Source organism: Wasmannia auropunctata, unplaced genomic scaffold (assembly GCF_000956235.1).
Source record: "Wasmannia auropunctata unplaced genomic scaffold, wasmannia.A_1.0 LD319234.1, whole genome shotgun sequence".
Lineage (NCBI taxonomy): Eukaryota > Metazoa > Arthropoda > Insecta > Hymenoptera > Formicidae > Wasmannia > Wasmannia auropunctata.
The window spans coordinates 1-13,250 of NW_012043656.1; the positions used below are offsets into that span (position 1 = coordinate 1).

The window sequence follows — 13,250 nt, forward strand, 5'->3', positions numbered from 1 at the left end:
CAGAGATGTGTATAGAGACAGCATATGGCTTCTCTAAAATTTTGTCCACAGAGCCTAGTAATGATAAAACTAAGTAATAACTATAACAAACTTCCAAAAAAAGAGCACCTTTTTAGGTGCTCTTTTTTTTATATTATACTATATAAATAAGTACGTCATACCGTGCAAACTGTATGAACGTTGTCATCCCAGCTCCTACTTGTGTCATCCCAGTGCGTGACACTGGGATCTCATTTCGTGATTTCATAATATAAATTATACCAATTTGGGTTTTTTCTTGCAACTAAATCGACTTTCCATTCTCTTTTCCAACTTTTTAAAAGTTTTTCTCTATTAAGAGCCGAATCTACATCTTGAAATTCCTCGAAATAAACTAATTTATGCACATTATATTTCGATGTAAACAGGGAATAACCTTGTTCTTATGCTCCCAAATTCGTTTAATTAAATTCGACGTAACACCTATATATAGAGCCTTATTGTGTCTACTTGCAAGTATATAAATATAATAGTTTTTCATAAAATTTAGATCCCAGTGTCACGCACTGGGATGACATCAGCGGTTAATATTTTATATACATTTTATAACTAAACTAGACATTCGTACAGTTGTGTGCGGTATGACGTCGTTACTTATAGCTATACACACAAAAATCATATAGAATTGTAAACGCAGTTCTTTTATTCTGATGCTTTTCAATTCTATAGTTCTTAGCCTCTCTTTACTATTATTTCTCTGTATTATCATAAAAAAGAATAGAAAACTGAGTAAAGAGAAAGCAAACCTTGAAGTTAATTTATGTAAATTAGAGCAAGAACTTCAAGAAACAAAGCAAAGTTTGCTTACGAAGAATGAAGAAATAGTTGATTTAAAGATCAAAAGAGCAGAACTTGAAGTAACTCTGCAAAAAGAACGTGAGGAAAAGAAAAAAGAAATAGAATTACTGACAAAAGCAGAGGAGAGATTAACAAACACTTTTAAAGCGCTCTCTCTTGATGCTTTGCAGACAAATAACAATAATTTTCTGAACTTAGCGAAGGAAGTAATTGATAGTAAATTAAAAGAAACGGAAAGCGATTTTAAAAAAAGACAAGCAACGATTAACGAAGTTGTAACTCCGATAAAAGAAAAATTAGAAAAATTCGATAATGAAATACGTGAGCTAGAAAAAGAGAGGGTAGGGGCCTATGAAGGTTTAAAGGAGCAAATTGGAGCGCTGATGAACCAAACTTCCAGCCTTGCTAATGCCTTGAAAAAGCCCCACATTAGAGGAAAATGGGGTGAAATGCAGTTAAAGAGAGTGGTAGAAATGGCGGGAATGATTGAATATTGCGATTTTTTTACTCAAGCCTCAGTGATTGATAAAAACGAGGATAATTTATTGCGTCCTGATTTAATAATTAAAATGCCATCTGGAAAGCAAATAATAATAGATGCTAAAGTGCCACTGGATTCCTACATGGATGCTATATCACAAAATGATTTGCAAATACAAAAGGAGAAATTAAAGAATCATTCCCTGGCAATAAAAAAACACATAAATGACTTGGGTAAAAAAGAGTATTGGAATCAATTTGAAAATACGCCAGAACTTGTGGTGCTTTTCTTAACAGGGGAGGGGGTTTTTAGTGCAGCACTGGAATATGAGCCTGCTTTGATAGAGATTGGAGTGGAAAAAAAAGTGATCATTGCAACACCGATCACTCTAATTGCGTTGCTGAGAGCAATAGCGTATGGATGGAAGCAAGAGATGATAGCTGAAAGCGCGAAAAAGATCAGTGAACTAGGTCATATTTTATATGAGCGCATTTGCACAATGGGCGAAAACTTTGATAATTTGCGCAGGAGCTTAAAAAGTGCTGTCGATCATTATAATAAAACTGCTGGTTCGCTTGAAGCAAGGGTGTTTCCTGCTGCCCGAGAATTCAATAAGCTTGGTATACATGCAAAAAATAAAAGTTTAAGTGCTGCAAAGGAATTAGAGTCCTTACCGCGCAGTTTACATACTGGGGAATTGAAAGTAGATTAGACTTCTATTGCACTAGCAAACAAACAAAGAAAGTATTGTTTGTGGCGGAAAGTTATTACTTAAATATTTCTCACTCAAGTTTCACTTTAGATCTATAGCTAGTGCAAGTCAGTACGTCATACCGCGGCGGTATCTCTATAGCTAACCCGAGAAAGGTTCCCCTACGTCATACCGCCGCGGCGCTAACAAGTAGCGGGATGACGAATTTGTTGTTTTTCAAATTGTAGGTAAACCTAAGCCACTTTAGCTATAGATCCCGCTAACAAGCAGCGGGATGACGGTTGTCGGTAAATCTAAGTCAGTTTAGCTATACCATGCTGAACGACAGATACGGCATACGGATACATTTTTTAAAGTAGCCAGGCTACTTTGATGACAGAAATTTAATGATCCAGGATATACTCCTTTGTTAAGGGAGATTGAGCATTTTCGAATATTTCTTGAGTACTTCCAGACTCAACAATTCTGCCATTATGAAAGAAAATTATACTATCAGATAACTTTTTAGCTTGCTTCATTGAATGAGTTACCATAATTATAGTAAACCTTAATTTCAGCTCTTGTATAAGATTTTCGATTGCATTGGTTGCCATTGGATCAAGAGCGGAGCACGGTTCATCCATTAATAAAATAGTTGGCTTCACTGCAATTGCGCGAGCGATGCATAGCCTCTGTTGTTGGCCACCAGATAAATCGAGTGCACTATCTTGCAATCTGTCTTTTAATTCTTCCCATAAGCCAACTTTAGTTAAACTATTTTCCACCATCTCATTCAATTTTTGCTTATCCTTCACCATACCATGCAGTTTTGGCCCATAAGCAACATTGTCATATATTGATTTTGGAAAAGGATTTGGCTTTTGAAATACCATGCCAACTTTTGCTCTGAGTAGCACAACATCCATATCGCGTGAATATATATCACCCAGCCCATCGATATCTAATTCACCAACAGTTTTGCATCCAGGTACATAGTCATTCATACGATTAAAACAACGCAAAAATGTTGATTTACCGCACCCGGATGGTCCGATAAAAGTAGTAACTTTTCTTTTATAAATATTCAAATTTATATCGAATAAAACTTGCTTAGAGCCATACCAGAGATTTAAATCTTTAACAGAGGCACGTGTATTGCTCATATCACATCCCGCATTGAATAGAGCCCCGGAATTTCTCTTTTATTTTCGTATAGCCATACTGCTGCTTGAACAGCTCCTCTAGCAAATGTTGTGCGATCAATTGCTTTGTGGTTTAGTTCTATCCGTTCATCAGAATTAACAAACATCACGCTGTGATCTCCTATTACTCCACCTCCACGAGATACTGCAAAACCTATTCCCCCCTTTTTCCTTATGTTTGAACCACTATGTAAATATTGATTGGACTGAAAATCCACTTTTGAAGCGTTAGCAATTGTTTTGCCAAGTTCTATAGCTGTTCCAGATGGTGAATCCTTTTTTAAGTTATGATGCATTTCCCAAATCTCAACGTCATATTCATTACCTAAAAGCTCAGCAGCTTTTTTTACCAATTTCAGCAACACATTAACCCCAACACTCATATTTGCTGACCATAATATTGGAACTTCAGCAGCATACTCTTTTAAATCGACACCTTCTATTCCAGTTGTGCCACTAACTAGCGGTGTTTTAAATTTTACAGCTGCTTTAAGGCAGTCTAACATACATTCTTTAGTTGTAAAATCTATTACAACGTCAGATGACTCAAATATGCCACTAATAGAACTTGTAACCTTGATTCCTAGATTGGCTATAATTGGTCCAATATCTGAATCTATGTACTTACTGCCTGAACGGGCAACAGCACCTGCTATTTCCACTTTGGTATTTGTAATTAATTCATTGAGTATTTTCTTGCCCATTTTGCCTAAGCAGCCTATTACTCCAACTCTGATTTTCATAAAGCTTTCTAGCGTTTATTAAGAATATTAGGCCTTTTTTTAAGCTCTGTCACTTCTGATCTATATTCTATAGCTAACACGTCATGCCGTTGCGGCGCTAACTAGTAGCGGAATGACGATTGTCGGTGAACCTAAGTTACTTTAGCTATAGCTGACCTAAGCAACACGTCATACCGCCGCGGCGCTAACTAGTAGCGGAATGACGGTTTTTCAAATTGTCGTAAGTCAGTTTAGCTATAGGCAGCAATTTTCTATATTTATTTTAAATTGAAGAAAGCTCAAATGAAAGATCGTGCTTTGCTAAAAATCACAGAATGCAGTCTGGTTACACCTTATCTTTGTTAGCTATAGCAAGTAATTGTATTTGTAATATGACAAATCACCTGCTGAAAAATCATTTTATGATCTAAATCAGTTTTTTTACAGGTAACTTCTAAGCTTATCAATTTTTCCAAAATCTTTTTAAGTTCTGAAAGTTGCAAACTTTTCAAATGAGATTTAAAGCTCTGCAATTGTTTAAAAAACAATGGAGGGCTTAGCTGATCAATCGCAGCCTGCTCACTCATTCCACCTTGCACTGACAGCAAAACGGTTTCAAGGCGTAGGAAATAATTTGATATAATGCGAATTAGTGCTATCGGTGAAAAATTTTCTTGCGATATCAATGCATCAGAAATTCTAATGAAACGCGACATATCTTTACTTGCTATGGCAGAGCATAGATCATCAAGTGTAGCATAGTCGTTGCCGGAAGTTGAAAAGCATAATTCTATATCAGTAAGTTTTAGGTCTTTTCTCTCCCCTAAGTATAAAACTAACTTCTCAAGTTCTGAACATATAGGCAGCTTGCTATGATTAAAGTAAGATTGCAAATGGTAGATTATCTCATTTGTGCATTTTATATCATTTTGTTTTAAGTAACTTGATATAATATCATAAAGATTACTGTTGCTGTCCTTATAGCAAGCAATTACACCAAAAATTTTTGAACTCTCCATATAACTTTTAGTTGCAGAATTATATGGAAGATCACTTGCTACCATCATTACATAGTGATCGCCTGCATTATAATCTAATACATTTTTTAACTCTTTGGATATACTCCCACTTACATTTATCAGCTTAATTAATTTTTTGCTGGTAAACATCGAAATGTTTGCCAATTCAGAAAACAGTAAACCTGGTGACTTATTCACTATTGCAAAATCCATCACCTGAACTGAATACTCATCCAAATTGGCAATTATTTCTTGTACATAAAAACCAACCCTACTGTTATCACTTCCATGAATTAACACACCACGTAAAGCATCAGGTTTCTCTAGGAATCTTTTAACTTTGGATGGTGTAACCCTCATGCCACCTATATGATATCATTCTCATTTGATTGTACATGAGTATCCAAAGACTCTGAGCTTTCTTGTACAATATCATCTGCCGTACTCTGCACATTATCTGACGCATCCTTCTTCCAAAAAGAAGCACACTTATTGTAAAAATTTTTCATAGGTTGTACTATATATTTAGAAAAAAATCCTTCTTCGCTCATATTGCTTACTCCATAAAATTAACAACTTATCATTAGCATATAAATAATAGTATAGCAAAAACTATTTTGTGCTAAGATAGTGATGTTTTATAATGAGTATATTACAAAATTATTAACATTCGAGACTAAAATCAAGCCAACCTGCTTAATACTAACCTTATAAAATAAGCGATAATTAAATATACGGCTGCAACAAGTATAATTGCAGGGCCAGTTAACAAATCAAAACTTGCAGATAACATCAGACCTGATATCCCAGAAATCACAGAAAAAACTGTTGCAACAATAATCATCTGCATTGGAGTTTTCGAAATGAGCCTTGCAGATGCTGCTGGTATTAGCAAAAATGCAGCAATGAGTAATATTCCTATTAATTGGGCAGCAATTGCTATAAATATAGCAAGAGTGATTAAAAATTCTAGTCTAACAAAGGTAACATTAATTTTTTCAACTACTGCTAAATCTTGATTAATTGAAATCATTAACCAATAACGCCATCTAAATATTAATATCAAAGTAACTACTGCAGAGGTTAAAAAAATCAATACTATATCACTTTGATCGAGCGTTAATATATCACCAAACAGTGAGCTAATAATACTATTATTGCCAGATGGAAGAAAAGACATAAGTATTAAACTCGATGATAAAACTACATTGGTAACAATGTTCAATATCGTATCAGCAGAATATAATCTGTTAAAATTAAGAGAAAGTAGTATAGCAAATGTAATTGCAATGAGCATTATGCTGAGCGATGGGCTAATCTTAAAGATCAAAGCAAGTGCAATACCAAGCAATGAAGAATGGGACAAACTATCACCAAGATAAGATAACCTTTGCCATATCATAAACGATCCTAAAGCGCCTGTTACTAGGCTAATTACGACTACTGCAACTAGACTATTGATGAAAAAGTCCTGGGTAAGCATGCTATATGGCTATTAGATAACTGACAACAAATCTATCTTCGGATATCAGAATATTATGGGGTCTGCATGCAGAACCTGTTGTCATAAATTCAAAATTTAAACCTTTTTGTTCCATAAGATAGGACTTCACTGAAGAATTTAGTATATTGCGTGTTTTACCAGTACCTATTAACAAAATTTCTATTTCCTCTGTTAAAAAAGATTCAAAATACTCCTTGCTGTTTATATCACTTTCTTTCAATTTTATCACCTTTTCAGGAAAAATTATAATTGAGCCGTAATATTCTTGATTGTTTACCAAAAATTTTCCTTCCCTGTAACCATTTATAAGATTTTTATTCTCGGAAATTAAGGGCATAAAGTCAAACTATTAATTGAGTGTCACATACCCACCATTCTGGTTGCTTTTTTCCGATATTAACTGCAGCAGCTTTTGCATTTTCCTCACTATCGAATATTCCAAAACATGATACACCACTGCCTGACATGCGAGAAAGTATAGAGCCTTCTTGTGACTCAAGTGTTGATATCACATCCTTAATTTCAGGTACAAGGCTTATTGCTATTTCTTGAAGATCGTTTCTCGTCTCTTTAAGAAGCTTCAACAAATCCTTTTCAGCGTCATCGCTCCATTTAATTGGCTCAGAAAATTTTCCTTCATGTTTGGAAAATACCTCTGGTGTACTCAAAAACCTTTTTTTCGGTTTCACAAGCACCACATTTGTAGGTAAAGAGAATTTTTTAATGTGGCATAATTCTTCGCCAATACCTCTAACAAAAACTGGCTTGCTATCTACGCTTGCGGGAACATCAGCACCAACGTTTAAGGCTATTTCATTTAAAATCGTCCTATCAATCTCCCACAGCTTCCCTAGCGTACGTACCACAGCTCCAGCATCTGAGGATCCGCTACCAAGTCCTGCAGCAATTGGTATGTTTTTTACAACCTTTACAGTGACTTTAGTGCGTACAGGAGCATGCCTAAGCAGCAGATTAACCGCTTTCATTACAGTGTTATATTGGTTATTTATTTTAGACTCGGAGTTTATAAATTCAACTGTAGAGTTATCGTATCTAGAATCCTTCTCACCTACTTTTATTTCCAAAAAATTAGAGAGATTAGCAAAGACAAATAAACCTTCAATCAAGTGATACCCTGTTTCTTTTTTGTCTACAACATGCAAAAAAAGATTGATTTTTGCAGGCGCCTTTACACAAAAACTTTTCATTATATATCTTCACTAAGATTATTTTTACATTATATGTATAATGCTATTCTAGTCAACTTTTATAAGGTTTTCGCACTTCTGATGAGATCAAATGCCATAAATCCTAATTTCTCTGTATGGGTAAATGCGTCCGCTGGTACAGGCAAAACAAAAATCTTAATAGACAGAGTATTGAGACTTTTATTAGAAAACAAAAGAAATATTCTTTGCTTAACATTCACCAATGCTGCAGCAAACGAAATGGAGAATCGCATTCACAGCATACTCAGTAAGTGGGCAATATGCTCAGAGAGTGAATTAATAATGGATCTGGAACAACTAGATTTCTTTCCGATGTCATCCCAGTGCGTGACACTGGGATCTCAGCACCCCTACTTGTCATCCCAGTGCGTGACACTGGGATCCAGAAAAAATGAAGCACTTGATCGTTATTTAACAAGAGCAAGAAGGCTTTTCTCTGAATTGGAAAATCTTGGCCTAACTATACAAACCATACACGCTTTCTGTTACAAATTAATTTCCAACTTTCCCATAGAAGCTGGCATCGCCCCAAATTGTACGCTGAGTGAATGTAAAGAATTACATTCCATCATATTCAATAAAGTGCTTCATAACGAAACTGTGCAGAATGATATCAACCTTATTGCAACTGAAATTGATGAAAATAAACTACGCGATTTGCTTTATACTTTATGTGTAAAGAGATCGATGTCAGCAAATGATTCGGAATATATCAAAGATAAACTCAATGCTCCAGATGGAATTCATGATTTACAAAGTGGAACGACTGAGCATATAAAAAGATTAGCAGAGATATTAAGTGAAGGCAGTAAAAGAGATCAGAGTTATAGTGCAATGCTCTCTGATTGGTGTGACAGCACCAATAAGGAGGATATAGAAAGTCTAGCCAAGGTATTTCTCAAATCAGAATCGCACGAAAAAAAGAACATATCATCCATTGCAACAAAAAGTATTTTGGAGAAATTTAGAGATGCAGAGCAAATAATAGAGAGCGTTCAGAATGTAGTATTTACCCATATAAGAGACATGAACTCTTATCAAATATTCAAGAGAACCAGTAGCTTACTTGGTGTATTTAAAGTATATGTTGATTTATATAATAGCGAAAAATCAAAAAATGCACTGCTTGACTACAATGATATAATTGACTTAGCAACAAATCTTCTCAGCAATCCAAACTACAAAGATTGGGTATTGTTTAACTTAGATCAAAAAATAGATCACATTCTTGTTGATGAGGCGCAAGACAATAGCATCAGCCAGTGGAAAATTATAACAAATCTCTGCGATGAATTTTTTGCCGGCAATGATGAAAAGCGAACCTTATTTGTAGTTGGTGACGTAAAACAATCCATATACAGATTTCAAGGAGCAAATCCCCATCTATTTAACTATATGCAACAATACTTTCATACGAAAACTGGTGGTAGAGATTGGATATCATGCCAACTTGAAAAGTCATTTCGTTCAACTCCAGAAGTTTTGATGCTTGTAGATAGAATATTTAATAACTTCCGCGCAGAAATATCTTTTAATGATAATGAAATAAAACATGTTCCACATAGAGAAAATGACCAAGGATATATTGAAATTTGGCCAGCGTTACCAAGGCGCAAAGAGAAAGAACAGCAAGCTTTACAAATTCCTCTGACATGCAAGGAAGGTTATACAATAGCAGATCGATTACTTGCTCAAACAATAGCTAACAGAATTCACAATTGGTTAAACGAAGGGCGGATTTTAGTCGCTAAAGATCGCCATATAGAACCAAGAGACATTATGGTTCTGGTACGACAACGAAACGTATTAGTTGATTACATAATAAGCGAACTTAAAAAAGCAAACGTGCCAGTTGTAGGCCGGGATTATTTTAGAATTATGGACTATATAGCCGTGCAGGACTTAATAGCTTTGGCCGAATTTTTACTCCTCCAGGCAAATGATTTAGCTCTTGCAAATGCTTTAAAATCACCGCTATTTAATTTCACCGAGGATGATTTATTTAACATTGCATACGACCGTAAAGAGCATTCACTATGGGAAAGAATTCAGGATTATTCTGTGGTTATCTATAGTGAATTAAACTATCTCATTAACTTATCTCGCACAGAATCCCCTCTCGCATTATTCACGCATATACTGCGCACAGGTAAGAAGAAATTTGCTGCAAGGCTAGGTCTTGAGTGCTTCGAGGTTCTAGACGAATTTATGAACCTTGTGTTGCAATTTGAGAACCCATCTCTTCAAGCGTTTGTTCAGTGGATCAAGGAGAATAACCCGGAGATTAAGAATGATATGCAATCAGAACGCAATGCTGTGCGAATAATGACAATTCATAAATCAAAAGGTCTGCAAGCTCCCATAGTATTTTTGGTTGATACAAACACAGTTCCAAGAAACAGTGAAAGCATTATCTTTGATGGAACAGAAGTGCCATTTTGGTGTGGAAAAAACAACAACTCTTATTGCGATCAAGTAAAAAGAGAGAAAAAACTAGAGGATTATAATGAATATTTGCGTTTATTATACGTAGCACTCACACGTGCTGAAGATGAGTTATACATCTTAAGTAAAGAGCCAGTGCAAAAGGGCTCTTGGTATGATCTAATCACAAGATATGGAGAACAGTATGAAAAGAAACAAGCATACTTACAGCCAATATTTAAAGAAAAAGTTGAAGTGCTATGTGTGAACGCAAACTACCCTTACATTTATAAAAAACGTGATTATTTTGACGTTCCAGTGATTTCGCTTCCGCCAAACCTATCAATGTCATTCCAGTGCCCTCTTTCGTCATTCCAACATCCTTCCTTGTCATCCCAGTGCTTGACACTGGGATCCAGTAAAAAAGAAGAAAAGCCAGCATCAGCTACTCACTCTTCGATATCATTTCAGCACGTGACGCTGGAATCCAGTGAAAAAGAAGGAGCAGAATGGATCCCAGTGTCAAGCACTGGGATGACAGATGGTTATACAAGAGGCTTAATAATCCACAACATATTGCAGTATATGCCCAAGATAGAAAAAGAAAGGAGGAAAAACTGGGTCAGAAAATATCTTGACAATATAAACACCAGTGAAGATAAGGATGAAATTTACAGTAAAATATTGGCCTTTAATGAAAAATATGGCTATTTGTTTGACTTAGGAGGCAAATCAGAGATTGCACTGAGTGGAATAATCGATGGCGAACCAGTATTAGTACGACTAGATAGGCTATGCATAACGCAAGATAAAGCGATCATAATTGACTACAAATCACACCGTAACGTTTCTGTTTCCTTATTAAATGAAATAAAAAAGCAAATGCTGACCTATAAAACCTTAGTACAAGAAATATATCCAAACAAGCAAGTAGAATGTGTGGTTATTTGGGTGGAAGATTTAACCATTCAATCTGACTTTTAACGAAACTTGATTGCAAGAAATAGCTACTACGTCATACCACCGCAAGCCGTCATACCGCCGCGGTATCTCATCCGCTAACAAGTAGCGGAATGACGAATTACTATACCACCGCAAGCCGTCATACCGCCGCGGTATCTCATCCGCTAACAAGTAGCGGAATGACGAATTACTATACCACCGCAGAACGTCATACCGCCGCGGTATCTCATCCGCTAACAAGTAGCGGAATGACGAATTACTTAACTGTCATACCACCACAAACCGTCATACCGCCGCGAACCGTCATACCGCCGCGAACCGTCATACCGCCGCGGTATCTCATCCGCTAACAAGTAGCGGAATGACGAATTACTCAACCGTTATCCTGCTGCTCCTTTCTCGTCATCCCGCTACTTGTTAGCGGGATCTCAGCATAGCTATCTTAAAGCTAAGTAATATAAGTCAACCCAGCTAGGATTCTTTTGATTGATCAAATTAATTTTCCACTGCCTTGGCCATTCTTTCAGGCGCCTTTCTCTTGCAATAGCTAAACTTATATCTTCAAACTCTTCAAAATATACAAGTTTATTTACATTATATCTTGATGTAAAACCTGAAACAATTTTGTTTTTGTGTTCCCAAATCCTCTTGATCAAATTTGCAGTTACACCAATATATAATGTGCTATTAGCTTTATTTGTAAGTATATAGATATATGATAACTTCATCTTAATCGTTTATGGCTAAAGCAATTGAGGTTTACCAACATTATACTACACCATCATGCCACAATAAAACTTACCGTCATACCGCCGCGGTATCTCATCCGCTAACAAGTAGCGGAATACTTAACCGTCATACCGCCGCGAACCGTCATCCCGTCACGGTATCTTTTAGCCGCTAACACGTAGCGGAAAGCTTTCACAACAACCTATTTTCCTTGAAACTAAAATAGCTACTGAATGTAATAATAATGTGGTCTATTAATTCTATTCCTATACTTTGGCAAGCTTCTGCTAGTTGTCTAGTGAGAGATATATCGCTATTTGAAGGTTGTGTATCTCCGCTTGGATGATTGTGAGATATTACAATGGATGTTGAACCAATCAAAAGTGCGCGCTTGATGATCTCTCTGACATAAAGAGGAGTTTGATCTACTGTACCAACGTTTTGCAGGTCTTCCGCTATTAGACGATACTTTTTATTCATATAGATGACGCGAAAATTTTCCTTATTGAGGCTTCCTATACTTATTCTTAAATAATCAAGCAATTTTTCCCAGTTATCGATTATAGGCAGGTCTTTTATTTCTTCTCTTGCAGAACGAACAAAGGCTTGTTTCACACAAAAGATGGCAGATATTGCTGTATTGCTGACACCATCAACATTTTGCAGTGCTTCCAGGTCAGCATTAAAAACTTTATTCAAACTGCCAAAATTTTCTATCAAACTCTTTGCTATCGGTTTCACATCAATTCTACTGTATGCTGAATATAAAATGTGCTCTAAAACTTCATAATCAAGTAATGATTGTCCATTATCTAAAATAATTTTCTCTCTTAGGCGCTTTCTATGCCCCTTTTTGTAATCTTTCATCATTAATGAATTGCTTATCTCTTGTATAATAAGAAATTAGATTTTAAAGTAAAATATTTAATAAAGCGTATGACGTACAATTGTAAGAACATTCATTTTTAAAGACAGCAAATGGTGTCATGAAAGTAGCTAACGCGAGCTCTACTTCATACCGCCGCGGTATCTCAGCAGATCCCGCTAACAAGTAGCGGGATGACGAATTACTTAACTTTCATACCACCGCAGAACGTCATACCGCCGCGGTATCTCATCTGCTAACACGTAGCGGGATGACGAGATTATCGTCATTCCGCCGCAGACCGTCATACCGCCACGAACCGTCATACCGCCGCGGTATCTCCTTAGCATAGATCCCGCTAACACGTAGCAGACCGTCATACCGCGATTCATTCGCGGTATCTCAGCCGCTAACAAGAGATCCCGCTAACACGTAGCGGAATGACGGTTGTCGGTAGGCCTAAATTACTTTAGCCATAAATATTTAAGAAATTCACCAAACGAAAAAAAAGGCAAAAGAAGCCCTAGTCATTGTCTATTTTCAGTATTGGCGTTTTTTAAGTCTTAAAAGATCGGAAGAGCACA

At 36.2% G+C, this 13,250-nt stretch overlaps 3 protein-coding genes across 3 annotated transcripts; all 3 read right to left on the reverse strand.

The window, feature by feature from the left end:
• Positions 1-2,413: 2,413 nt before the first annotated feature.
• LOC105460585 (protein STAR1-like) lies at positions 2,414-3,013 on the reverse strand. The gene has a single exon (XM_011707071.1). The coding sequence runs from the start codon at positions 3,011-3,013 to the stop codon at positions 2,414-2,416; it is 600 nt and encodes a 199-aa protein (XP_011705373.1).
• A 155-nt stretch (positions 3,014-3,168) lies between these two features.
• Positions 3,169-3,915, reverse strand: LOC105460586. The gene has a single exon (XM_011707072.1). The coding sequence runs from the start codon at positions 3,913-3,915 to the stop codon at positions 3,169-3,171; it is 747 nt and encodes a 248-aa protein (XP_011705374.1).
• Positions 3,916-6,797: 2,882 nt separating this feature from the next.
• LOC105460587 lies at positions 6,798-7,442 on the reverse strand. The gene has a single exon (XM_011707073.1). It carries the CDS (start codon positions 7,440-7,442, stop codon positions 6,798-6,800), a length of 645 nt encoding a protein of 214 aa, XP_011705375.1.
• Between the last annotated feature and the right edge of the window lie 5,808 nt (positions 7,443-13,250).